At 43.5% G+C, this 24,393-nt stretch overlaps 1 protein-coding gene across 1 annotated transcript in view; it reads right to left on the reverse strand.

Annotated features, from left to right (window-relative positions):
• URI1 (URI1 prefoldin like chaperone) overlaps window positions 1-9,446 on the reverse strand; it is a 41,454-nt gene extending 32,008 nt beyond the window's left edge. The window contains exon 1 of the mRNA XM_038148012.1: window positions 9,025-9,446. Coding sequence (XP_038003940.1) covers window positions 9,025-9,102 — 78 coding nt within the window. The 5' untranslated portion in view covers window positions 9,103-9,446. The remainder of the gene's footprint in view (window positions 1-9,024) is intronic.
• Between the last annotated feature and the right edge of the window lie 14,947 nt (window positions 9,447-24,393).

The raw sequence follows: 24,393 nt of genomic DNA on the forward strand, positions 1-24,393 counted from the left end.
CAACTGGTCTTATCACAGCAAAGAAACAAATAGATAAATATATAAACAAATCTTTGATTCTTTGCCTTTAATCAAACACAGGAAAATCATTAGCCTACCTTCCACAAGTAATTTATATCCAGAGTTACAATTAAAGAATGAAAAACCCTTTTAGGGTAAATAAAATAAATGACCTGCTTGTTTATTCACTTGAGTTCAATTTACCTGGACAGCTAGTGCCACCAAGTATGCCTTACTTTTAAGGCATCATAGTGAAGTGGTATCAACAAACTCTGAATTCTCCCCTTTTAGGCATAAAAATGTATGAGTTTGTGAATGCACATCGTTATCAGTGGCTTATCTGCATACTAAAATATTTATTAAACTACTCTTGCAGCAGACTTAACATTACCTAATCATGGGTCTGGTTATTAAAACAGGATCCACTGTCAGAAAACATATTCCATAGTCTTAAAAGAAAGCAAATAAGCAACTATCTTGTTTCGTCCCTTTCCACCAACAGCAAGTTGTTAAAATGCAGTGCTTCTCAAGCCCCTGACCCACCAGAACCACACCTGGAGCTCCACAAGCAGCCCCTGGGGACAGGGGAGAGGCCATCCCTGCACAAATTCCTGCTGGATTAAACCCAATCCCTTCCAGCAGATTATGTGCTTGTTCTGCTCTCACTGCTACATGCCTGAGCTATTTCTAGGGATGCCTGTGTTGCTGCTTTTAGGGAATCCCTCGTTTGTAGGTGTCGCAAGCAGAGCACGAGGATCAGCTCTAGACCTGTGATCACGTCCCAGGTGTCCCCAGTTCCACCGTGCCAGTGTGATCCCAGGGCAGACTGCAGGCTAATGACTCCAAATCACCCCCAGGCAGCTCCTAACATCCAGCCAAGGACTTCATTAGCTGACCAAAGACAGAGAATTCCTTCTCCCTGCAGCACATTCTCCCTTCCCTATCTATTTATATGCTACCTTCTCCATCATCTTACATTCAAAGAGTTCAAAACCCCTTCCATGAATTCAAGCAAGCTGCAGTTTGAAAAAGCAGTGCACTGATTCTGCAGGCTGAGTTACAGCCACTGACTCTGCTCAGGGCTGGCAAGGGAAGCCAGAGCTCCTAACTCAGCAGCCAGGCTCTACAGTCACTTCCAACATTTCCCTGGCAATGAGCACAGGTAAGAAGGATGCTGTAGCACAAAGCAGATCCTTACCTGTATGTGCCATGGGTCTCTAACCTATCCCACATCACCCCAGCAGGTTTTCACCCTCCTGTACAAGGGCACTTCCTTCCTGCCCCTTATTTTTCCTGATCCGTTACTCCTGCAGGTGCTCCCATTACTAACCGCGGAATATAATTCTCTGTGGTGTTTCTGATTAACAAAGTGGTGGCACAAACAGGTCTCCTCCTCTCCATTCCCAGACCACGCTGTTTTATTCAGGTACTTCTTCAAGGTGGGGGCCATGCAAGTGAGTGTTTCTCCCTGCTGAGCAGCTGGGCACTGCCTACAAAGGTGCTGGGTTCAGCACACAGAGGGTAATTCTCCCTCATCCCTTCTGAACAGCAGTAAGACAAGCTGCCAGGTCAGAACCTTATTTATGTCTCAGCTTGTGAAAAGTTTAAGCAACAGAGCTGGTCCTGATATCACCTGCAGGCAGTTGGGGGTACCAATGCTAAACCTGCTCTATGTCAGCCATATAGTTATGTTCAAGTCCAGACAAGTAGAAACTTTTAAGTTTCCAAGGTGGAAGTTAAATTTAATGAAAATTATGAAAATAAAATTGTTGCATCAAATTAGGAAGAGGTCCTAAATGAATGAGAGGCCATTTCCGCACTTGCAAGTATGAAGGTGGAAATGTGAAGCAAGGCAGAAAAGCAAAGTTTCCCTTTAAACAAGCTGCAAGTTAGGCCAAGCAAATGTCTGCTGGTTCTACATGCACATGTGAGCACTTTGCTTCAAAACTCTGGCTCACAATCTGGCTGGTCTTCTGAAATTAGAAGCTAGGGACACAGATCTAATCCCAGCTCTGATTCTGTTTCTTCTATATGGCCTTGAGCAAATCACAACCTCTCAGTCTACATTTCTTCATCTGCAAAATGGGGATAATAGTATTAACCTACCCACCTCAGAGTGTTTAATGATGATTAATTAATGTGAGAAAAGCACTCTAAAGATGTAAGAGCACTATATAAGTGATAAAGCATTATTTACCACTTGAAAAGTAATCTGAATAAAATCAGATATGCAAGTAATTTGTTTACATGTAGCAATAATATAATTTGTGACTATTTAATCTTGAATTAGTCTCACTTTAAACATCCCTTTCAATCACATTTCCAGTTACTTAGGGAAAAATGACAGTATAGAATACTTTTTGTGGAAGCGAAGCAAGTAATGAGGTGGTAATTAAAGTAAGGGTCTAATAAAGTCTAAAACCAATGACTTGCCTTCAGGAGACTGTCCCTGCCATTTGGGATTGTAAAACTATCTCTGTTTCAACCTAGGTCCTGTTGTTCAGAACCTTCCACCAGTGTATGCTGGTTTCCTGAAATGCAGATCCATGTTTGCAAGGCTCATGATAAATCCAACATCATTTCCATTACTGACTTCCTTCAGGTGACTCCAACTCTGCACAGCTCTAAATGTTAAACATTCCACATTCAAGTATTTACTGTGGTTCATACATGCACATGAGCTGCCTCCATCTGGAAATGTTTGCAGTATCAAAACCCTCTCTGCCATGCAACTCATGCATGAGATTTCCCTCTTGTACCCCCAACCACTAAAATTTTACCCATGAAATTACCAGTTCACATACCACTTTACATTACAGAACACTAATGGGTGGTCAAATATTTAATCATCTCTTGGTAACAAGGATGTAACAAGCCACAGAAAAAAATAAACATTTCAAATGAATTTTCATTTTTTCCTCTAGGAAACTACACAATACTTGCCTAGAACACAGCAATCACTGATGGAGAAAGACAGAATTAACATTTGTACAATTGTTTTTCCTAGAGCCCCATTTTCAATCAAAAAATGAAATAAAACTATTAAAAATTCTTCAGTCTGTTGGCACACTGTATGATCTAATGCAAAAGGAAGAAAGCACTTCTGAGTTCTCATATGCATTTATTAAATCATATTACTCAAAAATGCTACATTCCAACAAATTATTAACATAAAACCCCCTTTGGGTGGAAACTTTTGTCTTTTGAAGAAATGTGTTTGGGAAGAATATGCGGGAAAAGAGAGAAAGAAATCTGAATCATGGCAAACATTTTTTCCTAAAGTAAAAAAATCTTACTCAGAAACACTGCCACAATTTTTACTTTTCTTTACTAGAAAACAAGTGAAGACCTACTATTTTTCTATTAATCGTGTACACACCTGTGGGTCTTGCAGTTTTGCAGAAGAAGTGGTACATAACTATTATTTATCAATAAAGAAATACTAAGTTCTGACCAAAATTATTTTGGGGAGCTCAAGAATTCTACACAGCAAAAATCCCCATGGGCAGCAGGATGTCTTCTGCTGAGTGAGTTCACTAACTCCAAAGCAACTAAAGTGGGGCAAGCAAGGAACACAGAGTAAGATCTCATCCTTCACTGGCAGCAAGCCAGTGTCCATGTCCTGTAACTTCATCTTGAGACAGAGATAAGAACTCAAAACCTAGTATTTCAGCTGAGGTCAGGTAAATATATCTGTGTGGCTACACCACAGCCAGGCTCACTCAGGTACCCAGAGAGCAGCAGACCAGCACAGGCACAGAACTCCTATGATCTAAGCAGCCCAACATCTCAAGCAGGTTTTGCAAGCTTTGATGGAGTTTATGGTGCAAAAACTATGCTGCTAGCAAAACCTAAGCTTAACTGGCTTAGAACTGCCATGAGCTGTGACACCTGCCTCACAGACATAGCTGCAGGCTGTGGTTCAGCTTTCAGCCACAGTCCTGAGTAAACTCAGCAGCATCCCTCCCCGGCTCCTGCGACTCAGCTCCACTGTCTCATCCTCCCAAAGCCGACAGGATCTGCTGACAGACATTTGTAACCACATTAGGGATCCACAGCGGATGAAAAATAGTCCAGGAAGGAGGGGGAAAAAAAAAAAGGGCAAAAAGGTCAACAATAAAGATTGGTTTTAAGCTGGATCCCAGCCCAGTTCACTAAGCACTGTCACAAACATGCTACCTTAAAACTGCTAAAGAACTGAAAAAAGTACACACAAAAAGATTAACAAGTTGTTCAAATTTAAGTCAGTTGGACAGCTCACATGATCATTAATGGAAATTTTGAGCAAGGGTTTGAGACTGTGGCTCCTGTGCTGCAGCCTATGCTAACAGACAAGAGGAACTACAAAAGCAGCACCTGCACAGTGCAGCAGTGTCCCAATGCAACCAAACAAACACGAAGCTTTAGCTGTACCTGCTGCTCCGAGGGCATCAAGAGGTAAGCTCTGATGCAGATCAACCTGCAACACTGGAGGCTCAGACTAAAACAAAGTATTATTTCACAGCCTCAAAGGATGAAAGAAGTACTTGAGACTAGCAGCATCCAAACAGACTTGAGAAGACAGGTTACGAGCTGAACCTATTGAATGGAGATCTGCAAAGATACTGAAGACCATTTCCAAATGGCACCCTGGTCACTGCATCTACTCACAGCCTCTGCAGACAGCTGTAAGAGCAGCACAATTCAGCAATACTTCAATTTTGTGCATATAATGTCATCTACACATTTCAGCTACCAATGAGGTTGAGCACACGTAGGCTTGCCCTCTCTAGAATAAAGGCAATGCTCTTTAAACTCTTTTGTGAATAGTCTCCTCCAATTACCATTAAAAAACCTACTGAAGATCTGTTAATTTATTTCACAGCTCTTGGCACTATATAAACTTGTAGGTACTATATTAATACTAATAAGAACATGGACAAATATTGACTAAAAAAGTAAAAGTGATGATCAATTAACACTGGAGGAACAGTAAGTATTCCACAAAAAGCTTCCAGATCATGACTGAATTAGCCCTTTTACTTGAATGCAGCATCTGAAAAAACATTACTGGAACCAGTGGACAGGGTGGAGTGTATGTCATCACAATTTCCACAAAGGTAATTGTCCAGGTACCTTTTAAAAAGGAATAGGGCAAATAAAGCTTCACACAGGTTCTTCTTAAAAGGAGCACATCAAACCAAGCTTTAGACACTCTGTTCCCTTTTCTCCAACAGTTATTGTGCAAAATGAAGTCCTGCTGCACTGATGGCTCATACCCAGGCATTCTCTGGATTCTCTGAACTTGGACACAGGTTAGAAAAAGTGCAAACCATGGGAGACAGTGCACTGGAAAGCGCATGAGTCTCATCTGTGAGTCTGCAGGCAAGCACTTCCTGATTTCCAGTGGCTCCTGCAGCAGCATCAAGTGAACAACACCCCACTCTGCTTCACTGCTCCTTTTCAGACTGCAGAACAGCTCTAAAACTGCCAAGTTGCTGACTGCATAGCACAGATATTACTTGGAAAAGACAAACAGAAGCAGTCAGCCCCAGAAGTAAATCATGTAGAAGAGGAAACAATTTAAAAGAGTGTAAGCTTAGGATTCTGTGATTTGTTTCTCCATAACCCACCTACAAGTTTTTTAACTGTCAAAAAACTTTAAGTACCCAGGATCTTGAAAATCATTTGGAAATTACAGATTATACAGCTCTACCATTTAAATTCATAAAAATTAAGAATATGTCATAATGCACAATGGCCAACGAGTTCCACTAAGAGCTGCACTCAATCTAATTGTGCTTTGCTGTCATGGTGAGTGACAGGAGAGTCACTTCCTTGTCCTAATTTTTCTAAAAGGAAAATAAAAAAGTGTGTTTGTCAGTGCAATACAAAAAAAAAAAAATCATATTGCTATCTAATACTGGAATCCTTTAGATTCTCCATGCCTGTGTCTGCACTCTGCAAATGTCTCTTGGGTCTAATTGGCTCTGTAATGTCTCCCATTACACGTATTGTCATTGCATTGCTCAGGAACTATAGAACATATCATCCCACTGTAAATTCACTGTCTACGCAAGTCTTTCCAAATCATACACATCTGACTTGTCAACTTCCCATCAGTCAGTAATCCCAACCCACTTGCTTGCAGGAATAAATGTATATCAAATATTATGTTTAAACGCGGGGCCTATAGCATGAGAAACCTCCTATTTAAATATTCATTTTATAATTCCTGTACTAACTTGCAATAGATTTACTGCAGTATTTTCAGCTAACATATATTGCTTTTACAAGTAATCCATGACACATACATTATACTCTTCTTACAGAAATATTCAAAACTCTACGCAGGCATTGTGCTTCCAATGATGGTCTTTATCACGAAAATTACTAGATATTCTTCTATAATTTATCCCCAAGATACACATTCTAAGTCATGTTTTTATACAAAGTGCCTTTAGTAGGAGCACTGAAAATTGCTTTGAACAGTTTGGTCTTACTATCACCACAAATTAACAAGATGAAATCTGTCCAACAGGCAAGCAGTCCTAAACAAGAATTAAAATTACTTTGCACCAGGGGTCCTAAGCCTAGAAGTTGCAGCTTCCATCTGATTAAAGACAGAACGTCATGGACATCCTTTTCTTTTTCAGTATTTTTAAGCAGGAAGGAAGCCTCAGTTCACAAGTTCTCCAGGGCAGCTCTTTAGCACTTAAAAGTTAAAACCCATAGCTGAACAAGGCTTGTACAACAGTCTGGGTGTTAAAATAACCAACCACAATTCAAATATTATCTTTAATGCTGCAAATAGGTACTGCTGTACCAACTAAAGGTTGCCCTCAGATTAATGGGAATAAATGGGTTTCCTTGTACTTAATCAAGCATCACTGGGACAGCACAACATCCCAGTAATTAAAAGAAATGTATTTGCCTGCCAGTAGATAGAGATATTGTTCTGGCTAAGTAACTTCACTATTTTCTATGATCCTCACAGTGCAATTACTAGTTTACTGAAGTACTGGTAAACTAATTCTCCTTCATCTTTGTGCTGAGACAAACAAGAGCCTTCAACTTCAGCGATTCTGTGGCAAAAATACGGATCTCTAAGAAGAGGCAGCTGAAATGAAAAGACCTCCTCCATCTTAAAATACAATATTTTTGTAACTGAAAATACCGTTGTAATCCAATTATATATATTCATTGCATAGAGGGAAAGTCTACTATATCTTCATCACGACACTCCATTGTAACCAAGATATGTAGTTCTTTAGTATAATTTCATATTGAAGCTGAAGTGTTCCATTTTTTTCAGCCAATTTGCAGAAATTATGTAAAGTTTCCTTATGATAAAATATAACTTTGGTACATCAGCCTAACGGAGGCTTAATTAATGGTCTCCTGGGCCTCTTTTCCACTGGAGCAGATCTGTTTAAGAAGAGTCTTAAACTTGCTTACAGAGGGGTCTTACCATGAACTGGGAATAATTCTCTGTGGCTATGGCAGACGTGTGCTCACACATTAGGCCTGACACTAATGTACCACGGAAATTACTCTTCACCAGATTCCACCACCCCGAAAATGAGCTGAAGGAGCCCAAGCAGGCAAGTTCCTATCACCAGTTATTGGCATGATGGGTTCCAATCCGTGCAGGGCAGACGATGCAAAGGATGCCAGCAGACCCTCTCACTGTTCATCCACACTAATGGCCAGTTGGCTACACAGGTCTTTTAGTAATGATCTAATGGGTATTCAAAAGCAGACACATTTGGGCACACAATATTCCAGACAAGGCACATTTTTATACCCCATAGGTGTTACTCACTTTTTCTGAACTAAGCCAGCATGTGACAAAATACAGGCTGGAGATAAAATCTTCCATTATAACTGGGGAACTCTAATGTGCATTTTAACATCTGGTTAAAAAATTTTTATTCACGTGAGCAGAAGAAGTGAAAGGTCTGCAGACTGTATTTATGTCAACAACACCCTGCACATGACCACAAGTTATTTCCAGTAACTCCTGCACCCACACAGAGCTCACTGCGAGGCTGGAATCTACAAGCCCCAAATCACACTCCTTAGGTTTTCAGGACCCACTTGAGTTAGATCATGAGTGTAATCTACACAAAAAAGTATCCTGAGTTTTGTGCTATGGCCTCAGGTGGAACCAGCCTCTGAACTCTTGGCGATAATTTCTGCAGAAAAAATCTGGTTCTTTGAAACTCATTTCAAATACAGCCAATGATTGCTAAGGCAAGCCATGAACAACTAAGTTTTGATACACGGTCTCTTCAAGCTGGCCCAGGTGCACGCTGGCCCCCGGCATGACGCAGGTCACACACACGGCTGGGCAGTTTTGAAGGCGTGACTGTCCCGGAGGCCGGAAAAATCACGGAGAAGCGTGTAGAGGATAAAAACACGCGTTCATGGGCGCTGCTAACCACGCAGGCTGGGCAGCAGCGGGGCAGGGGTGCCCAAGGGCCTTCCCTCGGCCGCCTCCCGACCTCGCTCCTCGCGGTGTCCCGGGGGCTGTGTCCCGGGGGGCTGTGTCCCGGGGGCTGTGTCCCGGGGGCTGTGTCCCGGGGAGCTGTGTCCAAGGGGCTGTGTCCGGGGGCTGTGTCCCGGGGCTGTGTCCCTGGGGCTGTGTCCAAGGGGCTGTGTCCCTGGGGCTGTGTCCAAGGGGCTGTGTCCCTGGGGCTGTGTCCCGGGGAGCTGTGTCCAAGGGGCTGTGTCCGGGGGCTGTGTCCCGGGGCTGTGTCCCGGGGCTGTGTCCCTGGGGCTGTGTCCAAGGGGCTGTGTCCCTGGGGCTGTGTCCCGGGGCTGTGTCCCGGGGGCTGTGTCCCGCGGGCTGTGTCCCTGGGGCTGTGTCCCGGGTCTGTGTCCGGGGTCTGTGTTCCCGGCCCGGGGGTCTCCGGGTGCCCCGGCCCGCCTCGCCCGCCGCCCGTGACGTCACGCGGCCACGTGCCCTCCCCCGCCCCGGGCCCCCCGGGCCCGGCCCTGGCCCCCCCGCGCCCCCCGGCCCGGCCCCGGTGCCCTCTTTACCTTCTCGTGCTCCCGGCGGAGCCGCCCCACCAGCGCGGGGCTCAGCGGCGAGGCGCCGCCGCCGCCGGGGGCCTCCATGCGGGCCGGGCCGCGCCGGCGGTCTCCGGGGGCGCGGGGAAAGGGAAGGGAGGGAAAGCGGCCGGTCTGGGCCGATCTCCTCAGCAGGGCGAATGAGTCCTATAGAAATGTTTGTGCAGGGCGAAGCGCCGGCTCCAGAGCCGCATCCACGCGGGGGGCCGCCGCCGCCTGGGCCCGGGGCGCCGCCGCTGCCGGGGGAAGAAGCATCTCAGTGTCGCATTCTGGGCCGCGCCGCCGCCGCCTGGGCCCGGCTCCCGCTGCGCCGGGGGAGAGCCGGCCGTGGGTGCCGGCGCTGGGTCCGGCCGCGCCGCCGCCCGCCCGCCTGCTGCACTCTGGGTACGCGCCCGCGGCCCGCGGGAGGCACCCGGCTGCGAGCCGCGAGAGGCGGGCGCTCCACACCCCCTGCCCGGCCCGGCCCGGCCCCCGCGCCGGGGTCCGGCACCCCCGGGGCTGCCTGGCAGCCTGGGCCGCCCCGGTGCTCCGCGGCCCGGTGCTCCGCAGCGCAGGCCCCGAGCGCCGAGGCCTCGGCGTCAGAAAGCGGAGCAGCGGCTGCGAGGCGCTCGGAGGGGCCTGCACTGATCCCGGATCCAGGCAGAGACACAGCGGTGTGTCCTTTGTAACTGCGGGTGCTGTCACAGTCAGTGCCCTCGGGATGCCGGCTCTGGAGAGTGTGTGTGCACTGGCAGGGTGGCTGGCGCTGAACAATCACAGAATCATAGAAAGGACTTTAAAGAGAGAATAGAATCATCACGATTAGAAGAGACCTTCAAGATCATCGAGTCCAACCATCTGCTCAGCACTACCTCTGTTAACTCCTAAACCACGTTGCCCAGCACTTGTGCCAGACACCTCTTAAACACCTCCAGGGATGGCGAACTCCATCACATCCCTGGGCAGCCACTCTGATGCCTGACACCCAAACAGTGAAAAAACTATTTTACGTTTCTAATCCAAATCCCCACGTCCCCACTGCCGTGAGCAAGGATGCCTTCTGCTAGACCAGGTTGCTCCAAGCCCCATCTAACCTGACCTTGAACATTTAACGGGGCATCCACAACCTCTCTGGGCAGCCCATGTCAGGGCCTCACTGCCTTCACATGAAAGAATTTCTTCCCAATATCTAATTTAAATTTCCCCTCTTTCAATTTTTACCCACTATGCCTTGTCCTTTTTCTACAGTGGGCTGCCATGACATGGCAGATTGCAAAATACTCATTGAAATCACTTAGAGCAGCACTCGGACTTGCCTACGTGGAAAACTCCCTGCATGGGAAGTGAGTGGTGTAGGGCCACCCTTGGAATACCTCAGAGTAAATTATGTACAGTAAACTCACTAGCCAGCTCTGTGAATGCCATTAGACACTCCTGGCATAACACGGCTCTGGATGGCAGCACTGCTGAGGGCCTGAGCAGCTTCTCGTGGTGCTTGATGCCACCCTAGCAGGTGTATTTCAACTTGTACACTCCAAACACCACAGAGGCCTGTTCACAGACCTTGTGTTTAGTGCTGAACCTTTCCCTTGATTGAATAAGGTTTTCTTTCATGTTTGCCAGTAGAGTTGAGGGGTTCATATTGTCTTCACCACAGGGGTTAGTAAGGATGTCATAAGATGGAGGTATAAAGGGGCATCATGCCTACATTTAGATCAAGGGTTTCCTTCTCCTGCCAAAGAATCAACACTTCCTTTCCACAAGCAGAGCTAACCCTGTACACACCACAAAACAACTGTTTGTGCTATACATGACACAGTATTTGCTGTGCACTTTTGTAAATCCATATTCCCATCCCCCTTGAAGAGCTTGTTAAAGCTCTACAGATGAGGAATTTAGAAATAATTTTCAAAGCATGGTTACTCAAGCTGGAAGTTAGCTTTTAGCCAGACTTTAATATAGCTTCCAATATTGCAAATAAAAAATTGCAACTGCAGCTGGGTAGTTTGGTTTTTGAAATAACTACATCCATAATCTTCAAGAATAATCGAAAGTTAGCTAAAATTTCTGGCACATGTTTGTCACTGAGGGAGGAATTCTGCATCCTTTAAATGGACAAGAGACATCTATTTATTGTCATCAGAAAACAGCTCACCAGCAAAAGGATATCTCAAGTTTAAACAAGTTATGCAAATCTCGCAGTCCTTCTAAATGCCCATTGTAGGTAATTCCCTTCAAGCTTGCTCAGAACCTCTTTGGAACTTCACTTCAGGGCTCACAGAGGAGATAATACAAATACAGGTCATTTTTAAATGTTCTGCTAAATTTCATTTCATCTCAACTAGATCGGAAGATAAAACAGATGTACAGTATAAAGATACAGTATCTTACTTGAGATTTTAATTTTTTGCCTGACATAAAAAACCCTTAAGTAACAAGAGGAGTCACAAAGTAGGAATTCTGTATCACAGGACACTATTTTCCAAATAGAATGTAAAGACATGCAATCATTTCTCTTGATTCCTCTTCCAAAGACCTCACTATTTCCTGTGCCTTGAGTGCCCCATTTAGTCACTGAGTGCGTTGGGTTGAAGGCCTCTGACAGTTCCAAAGTGAGAGGCTACATCATTATCAGAGTAATGACTGCTTGCGTTTGGTTGTACTGATGATAGTATGGAATAGTTTATGGCATCCTCTTGTACATTTTGTTTTTCATCTGCCAATGAAGAAATGTTCTAATAGTGACAAACAGATGGGATACAGCATTTGCCAAAAATGAGCATGAAGCCTTTCTCACATTCTTTTGCACTTATAACCTGCACAAAACCACTGTCACCAGTGAAACTCTATGGATTATAAAATAAATCAAATTGAAATTTGGCCTTCTAAGCTGGAGATTTTTGTTTACTTGTTTACAACATTAAATCTTTAGATGCCCTACCAGATGATTTTCATAAAACCTTGGAGAAAACTCTGGAGGACTCTGTAATTAAGTGAGGGAAAGGCAAATAAGCAAAGCTTACATGTTCTCTTCCAAGTGTCTGGCTTAGTGCTCAACAGACGTGCCCATACTGGAGCTGAAGACAGGGCTGCTGGCAGAGCTTTTTCCAAACCCCAAGCTGGTCAGATTGGATGAACTTTTAAAATGAGAAATCAGTGTCATGTTTTCAGTTCTGATATGAACAGGTCAGCTGTACCTGTGAGCACAGTGGAGTAGAAACAAAGTCTTGGAGAGGTCAAGTTAAGTTTGCAGCAGAAAACCTCACACCAGGGCTCCGGCTTAAAGACATTCTCCTTTGGCAAAGAAGTCTGTGCCTTCTCCCATACTCATTCAAAGTCATTCACCACCACTCTGCAAAGACAGCAGTCACAAGGGAAGAGGAAAACAAGGAGAGGACAAAAAGAATGAGGCACAGGAGAAAATGCCCCAGCCAGTCTTTCTGCAGAGAGAAACAAAGCTGAATCCATGACCCCTCTGTTTTACAAAACCAGAGCCTTAGATCTAAAAATGGGGATTGCAACAAAAAGTTTTGGATGAAGACAAGAGGGTTAAGAATCTTGGAGCTCACACATGTGTGCAAATACATGCAGAGCTATGCTAAGAACAACAGTTGTGTGGGGATTGGCTGGAAACGGTACAGGGGAAAAGCAACAAGAAGGAGCTCATCATTATCAAGTGTGAGAAAAAGTTATCCTGAGACAGAGCTCCCATGAGGGGAATGCATCTTTGGAAAACAAAATGTGACCCATATGGTCAGGGATGTGACCACCTCTGTTGTCAGCACATGGGGACAGTGTGAGAACAGGAATAGTGAATGAACTCCCTGGGCCATGAGCAGGCTGCCTGATCTGCTGAAGGGAAATTTCATACTCAGTCTTCTGTCTTGAAAAGCACATGCTAGAACTGTTGGGAAAAAAACCCAGACTAATAACCTTTTGTTAAAGCTAACTCATAATCAAAATGCCATAAGACCAAGTCCATCTTAGGATTGTATATATAATTCTGGCTGCAGCACCCACCCTGCATGCTTGTTATGAACTTCTAGCGATTTTTAAATTCCTGTGAAAGATTAAAAGCTTTTCCTTGTTGCTGTGATTTGCCAGGAGGATAAGTGCCCCAGCAAATATTTAAGAAAAACTGTCTCCACTCTGCCAGCAATAATTGAATATTTTTTCTATCAAAAAGTTTTATTCTGAACAAAACCACTATTCACTTTTCTAATGAATGTTCTTTATGTTGCAGATAAGCCCTTTTGGGGCTTCCTGTTGAAAAAAAGAATGGCCATGAGTCCCCGTCCTTTGGTAAATCAGGAAGGCGACCCAGTTCCACTGGAGCTACTTAGAGGAGTGTAGCTCTGCAATGCTTGCAGAACCATGGTTAAAGCCTGCACCTCCCTCAGTTTAATCAGCCTGAAACAGCCAGTGGTTTTTGTTCAGATAATGACAATGGAGTCAAACTACTAGACACCTTTCATTGTCCAGACGTAGAACACGGAAGGTTTTTATATGGTTGTTGTTCTGAAACATCATGGTGCTGACATTAGCATGTTCCTCTCTCCTGTCTTTTCTCATTAGAGATAGGTGAGATGCTTCAGGGATGACACCAACATGCTACTCTTTTTTTAGTTACATACTTAAATACCTTAACTCCTGCTTGAAATGTAAGTTATGGGGCACTGTCACTCTGATTTTTTAAGACTTTGCTAAGCCTTCTGATGTTTGCATTCTTGTAACAAACTTTCTCACACACAGTTCTGTAAACAACTTATGTTTTGCATTCTTTCATGGAGGAGGAGGGAATTGATGGACTCTTGGTCTGTCCAGTGTCATTGGAGAGGTGGCACTGTCACCCTCCAATCCACTGTCACTTTTGGAAAACTATAAATGTTGGAGTCAGAAAATAAAGGTCCCTCTCTTTTGTTCACCTGAAGAGCAGCAGTGTCCGTGTCGTCTTTTCGTGTCGTATTACGACAGGGCACTAGGTGACAGCTAAATATTTATGTGCTCTGTGTCACCAGCTTCGCCTCACCCTTGCTATCCATCCACACACCTATCCCACATTTAACCTGAGAACCATCAAACAGATGTTCCCTCAGGATCAGTTTTTGGACAGGGTTAAGTATGAAGTAGGTTGATGTTCATTTGTCTCTGCAGGGAGAAGAAGGGGCCTGATTTTCTTGTTGAAGCTACTGGACCTTAAAGTCCATCAATACAGTGTGTTTTGTTTCCACATTGGTAGTGAGGAAGGAGAGTCTGGATCTGTGTACTGAATTCAATCAGGATACAGAAAATTGTCAGAAATAGCCCATACCTATGCAGACACACACACATTACCACACACATCTAGGAGCAGCTAGTTAAAAAAAAAATTAACAAACTGTAAGCTGTCTGGTGAGACCATCTGTAGAAATTTCATTTTTCCAGATAAAAAAGGCATCTATGTAAAATATATGCAAGGCAGGATAACCAACTATTAGTGTGCATTATGCTTTAACCTTATTATGTGTTTGCTTAGAATAACAACCTAGCTTGTTTTCGTGTTAGTGTCGCAGTAAAGTTCTGGGCCCCTCGCAGCGACACAGCTGACGGTAGTCTAGCTGCTATTCTGTGAATACTGTCATGGTTGGTTTGGTACATGAAACTTGGATGCTTTATTTGTATGCTTTGTAGTTGCTTCTGCCATCTTTGATTAATATCACCTGGAAATCCCTGCTTTTCTGCATGTAGTCACACCCAAGAGGAAAGCCTGACTCGGAAAAGATTAGTGTCACTTTGCTTTTTCCCCTCATCTTTTCCCTGTAAAGGAGGAGAGCTTTCTGATCACGGCAGTGTATCAGTAAAGATAGCCTAGATAGCAAATACCTTAAGGGCCTCAATCTCCTCTCATATGTCCCAGAATTAAAGCTGAAATAACTCTGTTGACTTCAGTGGTGTTTTATACCTGCACTAGTGAAAGGAGAATCAAGTTCTGAGCTTTGTATGAGAGATACTGTGAATTTTTTTCTTTTAGCTTGTTAAATAGACAGTACCAAAGGTACATTTCCATTAACAGGAAGACTGTGGTATTAAGGATGTCTGTCTTTCTCACAAGCTACTTACTCTTGTGTGCTGAGGTGATGATGAGGGTGGCAGCATGAGAGCAGCCCTTGTGCAGACTCAAGGGGCAGATTTAGAGGTCTTCCACACCACAAATGCACAACTTCTTTTCTGATGTTTGGGTCACTAACTCTCTTCAGTACAGCAACTGTCAAACAAGCACACACAAACCAAAGCTAGTAGCACAAAGTGTGTGTGAAAGCAAAGCCTGCACTTCACTTTTGCAAGCTAAAACCTTGGCCCACAACAGTGTGTTAAATACAGGTCTTGCATCAGGTCCAGCATGAGCCAGCTGGGCCAGAGCCAGAGAGAATTCTCAACCAGAAGTGGCCTTGTTAAACACTCTTTACTGGATATGTTTTTCTGCTCATTATTGATCAAGGGCAGGTTATCCACCATTATTTTTTGCTGTAGCCCAGGCAGCCAGTTTGATGCTGTTAATGTCTCAGAAAACTCTTCCTCTGGTTTCCAGTTTGTAGGAGGGGTACCTGCTAAGTGGGTATTCCCACTGCCTTCTTTCCAAATGATCAAGGGCCATTTCTCCAAATAATTGGATTCTTGTCTCTACAGTGCAGCGAACCAGCACAGAAGCCCTAAACTGTTTCTCGAATATTTTTACCTGAGTTTCTGTGACTGAAGTAAAGCTTGTAACTACAAAGGTTGGGTTTATCATTACTTTCAATTAATAACTTTGTCTATCCTTTTAATTGTAATTTCTTATTCACTTCAGGGAACTATTTACATATATTTACATATATTTATTTATACACTTCAACAAATGAACTCATATTAAAACAGGGCATTTCTCTGATAAGCTTAAACCTGTTTCCCTATCATTCAACTTCCCTTTCATTTAACCTTTTATTTTGTTTCTTGGCATTTTGTCTACTTTAAAACACTGCGTTTTGTTGCTAAAGGCACCTTTGGTTTCCAGATATCCTTCCAATTTTGTTTAATTCTTCTCAGTAAAATCACAAATTATACTGAGCATTGCATTGATTTTTAACAAAACAACTGGGATGGGCATATAACAAACCAAAGGAAGCCAGAAACCACGATCCTCTACTTCTGCTGCTAGAAGCCAAAAGCATATTACAATTCATTCCTGCAAGTCCTTTCTTAAGCATGTAATCCCAATTATGGACACAGTCCTTGTGGCTTCAGGGAAAGTAACTTCATGATCCAGAACTCTCCTCAAGAGAGAAAAATTCATCATCTTGCCTAAGAAGGAGTTTCTCTGGAAGCTATAGACTAAGGAGAGTCAGAGCACGACTGGAACTCTTTTTTGCATAACCAGATCAAATCTGGCCTTGGTAATAGTGAGAAATTATTACCATCTGAATTCTAATCCACGGCATATGCAGTCGGGGCTGGGTGGTCTCATTATAACTTCTAGGAGAGCAAGCCTCATCTCATAAACCACCACTGCAGGTGGCACTTCAAATGGAGGTCTGCAGGCTCAGCTGTGTAACTCCACTTCTTGTTGAACTCACAGAGCATTTTTAGCAAAGGAAATGCAACAAAGTCAGTTGTCTTCATATTTTCTGACCCCTGAAGATTCCCACGAGATGTTTATGATCATTATTTAGAGAAAAAAAAAAGAATAAAATACTTGAAGTACATATTTTCTGTGGAGTGATGTAAACTACAAATATTTAAGCAAACATCAGTAAGATGACCCCAACACTGAAGGCAAGCAACAATGAGCCCCAAAGAGGGGAATGCTTCCAAAAGATGTAGTCTGTGTTTTCAGGACACATGTACAAATAATTCAAAGTGTTTTAATAACCTGAACTGGGCTCCATATCAATTTACATGAAGAGCCTTAACTGGTGCCTGTTTACTGGCATTTATTGGGCTCCATTGCCAGGAAGGTCCTGCCTGCCCATCTCACCTCATTTCTGTTTTCACCTCCATGCAAACCTGGCCTATTCTGCCACAGCAACAGCTTGCAGGCATCCTTGAGTGGCATCCCTGTGGTTTAAAATTTGCATGGAAATTATAGCTGGCTCAAAAGCAAGTCCAAAACATCATCACCCATGGTGGCAGGACTGGAAGGGCAGCACTTCTGAGCACCCCCTCAACAAGAGGGTGGTAACTCAGTGAAGAGAAGATGCAGCAATATTTGCCATTCTTGGGAACAAATTTCTTAGGGCTGCTTGTCCATGAAGAGCCCTGCACTTTGGGCCAGACATGTTTGCTCTTGGCTAAAAACCAAGTTTTTACATGAGACAGCCTTGATAGGGAACTTGCTGCTAAGGCACAAAAGTGATGCTGGTGAACTAAAGACATTATTGTGGCTCAGTTAAGAGCAGATACTACTTTTATATTTTATTTCAATGTATTTTGAATTTTTCTGTTTTCAAAAGCATCTAGAATTTAGGAGACATGTATATATATAAAATAAATCAAAATAAATGAGGAAGTGACAGCATAAAGAACTGAAGACTTTGAATAATATGTTTCATTTTAAAATTACAAGAGCATAAATGCACAAAGTCTTAGAGGCCTCCATCCAACAAAGCACTTACATGTATACTTAATTTTAAGTCTCCCTACAGTCACGCTTTGCTGAACTGAGGCATAATAATGGTAAACTTATAGGCCAAATTCTGGACTGAATTCAGTAGATGCAGATGTCTTTAAAAGGAAACAATATGTGTATGTAGAAAGCACATCTCTAGACACGCATGCCTGATCACTTGCATTCATGTTCAGAAACTGTCAAATGCAGGAACATTTGTTTCCCCTGATTTAAAATACTTGCCTTGTTTGACACAGAGCCACTTTGCCAGCACGAAAAATGGTCTCTGCCCAGAAGACCTTACAATCTGAAATTTGGACAGATGAATAGCAGGTAAAATGTAGAAAAGGATGAGAATGGAAGAGAGCTGAAGTAATAGGCTCGCATGGTTATTCATTATAGACATGTGCATTCCGTGGTTGCCAAGTTATAAGTTTTAAATATAGAAGTTTACTTTTATGTACAAGTAATAATTATTAACAGAACACAAATCTTAGGGGGCTCTACAGATCATTTTGACAATCCAGAGTGAATGGGAGTTTTGCCACTCATTTCAATAGAGTCAGGCTTTTATTCTGAGACTCTGCTTTAACCCATATGTCCCCAAAAGGGAGCACACACAGACCTTTACAGCCCAGCCAGCTCTGCTCTGACCTACAGAGCCTGGAAACTGGGGTGCAAACATCTGGCAACTCCCAGCTCTCAGAAAGAGGAAGTGTCATTCATCACACATCTGTAATAAACAGCAGCATGCCAAGCAGCAACAAACCTTCTCCAGCCTTTCTTTACAGCCAAGCCTCCCAACTAACCTCCTGTCATCCAGCAATCAAGTAGGAGACTCTCATGGAAGAAGACTTGCTCCACAACACCTCAACCTGCAATTCTTCCACACTTCTCTGAGATGAAAGGGGAAGCACGCAGTGTAGAACTGCTGGGGAGGAATGGTCTGTGCACATGGCCATGCTCACAGCTCCCACCCCTCCTGCAACCCTGGGAGCTCCTAATGCCTCATACCCCCAAGCTCACATAGGAAAAGGGATTTAAAACTGTCAGGCAGCAGCTTTCACTATTAACTTGCAGTTTTGAAACAGCTGAGACTTAAAGGCTTTGAGGAAATCTGGGTCCGATTTTTATTTTTAGATAAACTGCCAGGGAAATAAATCACACAGTAATGATTTTCAGTAATTTTTATGGGAGAACTGACAACTCACTGTGGTGACTCAGTATTTGCAGAGTACTCTACAATATTGTGTAAGCACTTTAATTTCATCCGTGATTGAATGAATTCAAGGGGTCTGGGCTTTGTTCCTTGAGCACTTTGAAGGTGTTTCAGCATGATGTTGAAGGTAGCAAAGGACAGACTTTGTCCCTGTTGTTGCAGTAGACAGTTTCAGGAATCATGCAAAGTCGTATGGATTTAACATTTCTTCTACTATATCAGAACTTTCACCTCACCCAACAGAAATAAAATTCAGTTATTACAGAGATAGATACTAACCTTAATAAAGTCACTGGTAAGGTTGGAGTTATAAAGGGGTTGGCTATGCTCTTGCCCTGTTTCAGTGAATCTGTTTGGGAGGAAAGCTTTCCAGAAAGATGATTCTGATAAGCAAAATAGCTTTGTAGTACTAACAAAGAGAACCCCCTAAATATTGGAGGTTTTTTTCTTTACGAGTTTGGTTTTGGTTTTGTTCCTTTTTTTTTTTTTTTTTTTTTTTTGAGGGTTTTTGGTTTTTTGTGGGGGTATTTTTAAACTTCTCTCAAAAAAACCAAAAAGTGACACCCCTCTGAACCGAGGCACAGGCTCCTTGGGCTCTGAGTAAAGAAACTGGCATTAGTTCAGTGACTTCCACCCGGCTCCACGCTGTCTGAAAGGTCCTTTCACAGGGAAGTTAATGCAATATCTTGGCCTGAATTACCTCCTTTTTATCACTACCTCCATGCTATTTAGATATAGATTTTTTAGTTAAATGTACTTGTTAAATTTTAATGTTCTTTTGAAACACTGATGAATTCAAATACCACTATATGCAGCTTGCTGGGTCCAAAGAGTCGCACAGTGGGAATGAAGCTGTGCTCGAGCCATGCTGAAGTAGTTTAGCTGGAGCAGAGGATTTTTGTTTTTTCACTGGAGGCATGATGCAATAACCACCCAGCTGATAAGCTTTAACTAATTTGCAGTTTCCCATTTATTCTTATAAAACACTACAGTAAGCTATGTTTGGAGTGGGTCTTCCCCCACATTCCATGCTCTGTGACCTGATTTTCTCCCTGCCACATGTTCAGCACCCCCAGACACTCAGCTGTCTGTGTGAGACAGGCATGCCCTTGTCCAAGGGGTTGCACAGACAGTCACTGTCCCCTGGGCACGGGCCAGGCTGAAGGCAGCCACAGCCAAGTACACACAGCTGCAGTGCATTTGGAGTATTGCACAGACTCAGACTTGGGAGAGAACTAACTCTTAGTGTAGCAACAGGAGCAATCAGATATTATGTGAATGAGAGGAAATAAATACTGGATTCTTTACTTGCAAGTGTTCTTTTGGTTGGGATGATGGTTTGTTATGCAACTGAAATGTGAGAAAAAACAAGGAACCAGTAATTTGCTCTTGCACTCACAAGACAACACCAAATATCTCTTGAAGCTCAATTATGGTGGACAAGGAAGTATAATGGCTGGATCTGGTTATGTCAAGACAAGACAGGAATATTAGATCAGCTACCCCAGCTTGCACAGCAAAAGCTCCTAGACCACCAAAATAGGTTTGCATTAAGTTAATACTTTGGCCTTTGATTAACAGCTTCTACATGGCTAAATTTTACTGTTCAGAGACACCTTGTGATAGTCTGAAGACCACCAAAACAGGCAGAACCCATCATGAAACCCAGCAGAGATTCAGCAGGCACTTGGAAGCAGCAGCTTTATTTCCAGCTTCCACTTCAGTTTGCAGACACTGGTTGTTCTGACACATTTCCCTGCTAGCTGAAAAAGCTCCCTGGTACCCTGTATTTTCTTCCCATGAAGGTGCTTATACATTATAATTGAGTCACTTCTCAATCTTCTTTTTATAATGAAAGATAGAATAAAACAGCCTGCGGCCTTTAGAGCATAGGCAGCTTTCCAGAAGAGTTTATGAAGGAGTAGAGGAAGTCTTAATTTCCCTATTTACAATACAGTATCAGTCATCTCCCTTTTCAAACTTGCCAGAAGCTTTTGATTCCTTTTGGAAAAAGCTATATACTCACATTAAAAGGCACATAAGCATGTATCAGCTCAGATAGCCCTTGGTCCCTCAGCCTGTTTTTGAGGACATGAGCACTATTTATGACAAATCAATTTGGACTTGCATGGCAGGTAAAAATGTAAATCTTATCTAAAGCCAAAGCTCCAGTGCTACTTTAAACAGCAGATTTTATTTCACTGAAGTATTTTCCTTTCATAGAAGTAGATTTCAACTAATCTTACACTGATGTGAGAAAACCCTTTGCAGATGCCAGTGTCATTTCAGACTGTTTGCAAAGGCCACTGATTGCTGCCCGCACAGTCATCGATGGACAGGGGCTGCTCCCCTCCCAGCACCTTCTGGAGGGCCTGCCCGGACCTCTGACACACAGCTATTTTCTGAACACAAGAACCAGCATGCTTTGGTTGGTTTCTAGCATAAGCACCTGTGTATGATCTCATTATTAAAGAAGGAGTCAGTGTGGAAAAGCAAGTTTCACCTCTGGTGGCCCAGGTAGCATCCCCCAAGAGCTCTGCCTCAGCCCCCCTCTGGGAGCTCGGGGTGGCACAGACCTGCCAGGTGTGTGCCAGGTGCATGCCAGGTGGCCCCTCCACAGTAACTTGCTCCTGTGATGGTTCCACAAGTCCATCCCTGCCCTTGCTGGTGCCCAGTGGTGGCCCAGCCCCTGGAGCTATATCCAGCAGCTCCCTGTGAAAGCCTTGCTGTCCCCTTCCTGCTTCCCTGCCTGTGGCAGCAGCTCCCCTTGCTCATCACTGGGGACCCATTTCCATGAAATCTGGCAGGGAAGGCTCCCCAGTGCCCTGGCCAGCCCTGCAGGGATGTGCCTGAGCCACTGGTAATCGTGGCTCGTAGGAGGAAAAAGCTGCTCAGTTCCCTGACACAGCACAGCCACTGGCACCGATGGTATCACAAATCCTGTCAGGGCTTCCCTGTCTGGCACTAAAACCATACCTATTATTTATGGATACCCCTTTTTAAAATTAGATGATTACAAATTAGAAAATACATGTCCTTAAATCTGAAAGTGCAAAGAGGGGTTATAAATATGCTAAGTCATTCTTTTATGTGACCTGAATAATTATGGAAACTGTAAGAGTTGCAATTTAAAAGGGTTTTGAAAACACATCCTCTTTCAAAAGCTACATCAGTAGAAGGTCATCTGTGACCCCTGCATTGTGTGAATTTTCTGATGGAATAGATAGACCTAAAGTAAGATGACAGCTGCCCTCTCATAATTAGCGAGTAGGAGGCTGAAACAAACTGAAAGGCACCCAAAATATCAATATCAAAGCGCACACAAACGAATCGGCACGAAGATAAGCACTGTGCTTAAATCTCTACGAGGTGCCGCGCTGGGCTTAAAGGAAGAGGCTGATTTTTAATGCAGACACAATACATCTGTAATTATGATACACTACAATTATTGCAGCAGCACATGCAAATGCGCAGCCCGAGAGCAGGCTGAGCACACGGCCGAGGTTGTGCGGAGGGGCAGGCACAGCCCGGGCAGAGAGGAACCTGCACGTGCGCGTCCGGCTGCCACGGCTGCAGCCACCCGTGTGCTGCGCGCCGTGCGCCACAGCCGCGTGTCACAGCGGCCTCCACGCGTCACACGTCAGCCCCGTCACTTCTGATGGTAAGGGACAAGTCCCATTGTCTTCTGGCATATCGCATTTTCTTTGAAATGACTTGTCCTAGATTTTTAGATTAAAAATAGCGAGTATATAATTCATATATACCACATAAATTTTATATTAAAAAAAAAAACCCTTAAAACCATACCTACAGTACTTTAGTACCTGACTTGTATATTTATGTGACTATTGTTAGAAGTGACTAATTGGGTTTGATTAGCTTCATCATTAATATTCTGTCCATAATTTAACATGCTTCAATAAAATACCCTAAAGCGGTATAATGATTAGATTTCAGGAATATGTGTTTTGCAATTAAGTTGCTCTTGATTTTGATATGCAGATTAAGAAATGGTGGTCTCATTTAAAAAAAAAACTGCCCTTATTAACTCAGCAGTATACTCTGAAGATTAGGTAAGAAACCCAAGATTTTCTCTTTGTATATGCTAGTTAAAATGTATTTCAATCAAGCATATGTGGGCAAATCAGATTTGATTAGTTTAAGTTCACAGTCATTCTATCTAAATGAATAATGTGTCACCTAACATTGCAAAAATTTGATTAATAGTTTATCAGTTAATTAAAAATGGGGTTTAATTTTTCTTTTTTAGGAAAATGCAAGGTAGATATTCCTTGTCTTCATCATAAATGCAAATTATTTCAGCTTGAATCTATTGTTCCTTGCTCGCTTCTTAGCCAACTGGCAAGAAAATAAAGCTTTTAAAACTATCTCTTTTAGAGAAGCAGTAAAACTTTGTTTGCTTACACATATGGCTGCCAGTTGTCCAAGTTCAAGTGGGATTATTCCTGTACACGCTTATTCCTCCCCCAAACTCTGCAGGGACTTCTTGGAGAGAGCCTTGGACTGGCTTTGCTGCATCCCACAGCAGGTCCAGGAGGACTCTGCGAGTGAGGAGTCCAGGTGAGACCCACCAAAGGGGTCAGGGAGAAGAGAGGAGATTCCAGCCACTGTGGGGAGTAAAAGGGACAACACCAGGGGACAGCCAGCCCTGAGAGGGGAGCACCACAGCCCTCGGTGACTCCTGCTGGCCAGCATCAGCCCATCACCAACCCAGCAGTCCATCATGAGCCCACAGGGGCACAGGAGCAGGGTTGGCAGGCAGGGCTCCAGCCAGGCTGGGTGTCTGAGCACTGCTGCTGTGGAGTTGTGCCATGTGTGTATCTATGTCTTATCTGATTATATATAGAATATTATACAACCAGGGAGGAGGGCAGGATGGAGCTCTCAGTGGTGTGTGCATTTGTGTGAGCATTCTGTACTTGCCTGCTCTGTATCCCCAGCTCTATGTGTATACACACAGACATATCTATCTAGCTAGATATCTCTTTGTGGTACATGATTTGCCTGTAAATACATCTTCAGCCTTGCTGCTGGTTGGACATGAGCATGAAGCTGCAGCAGATTCACCTCTCAGGCCCTCAGATCCTGCTTGACATGTTTTCCTCCAACGTTATGTACGCAGAACAACTTGGAAAAGGAAGGGAGGGGAAACTTCCTCTATCTAAGGAGCTTTGAAAGTTGTTTACAAACACCAACATTAAGAAAATGGCAGTGCTACAAAAAGAAGCAAATATGAAAAGCTAAAAACTAGAAAGACAGAAAACTGGTTTCCTTCAAGAACTCAATTAAGTTATTTGGTGCAACCACATCATATAGTTTTAATTATATTCTCCCACATTACACTTTCTACATGATTTTACATTATCCAGTGCACAGCATGAATAGCACTCTCTGAGTTAGCAAGCGTGAAATATGTACATCTACACATGACTCAAGAACACAATCGAAGATGCTTAGCAGAGGCTTTCCTAAAGATGCTCCAAGTCCCCATGACACCCTA

Source organism: Motacilla alba, chromosome 11 (assembly GCF_015832195.1).
Source record: "Motacilla alba alba isolate MOTALB_02 chromosome 11, Motacilla_alba_V1.0_pri, whole genome shotgun sequence".
NCBI classification, from domain to species: Eukaryota; Metazoa; Chordata; class Aves; order Passeriformes; family Motacillidae; genus Motacilla; species Motacilla alba.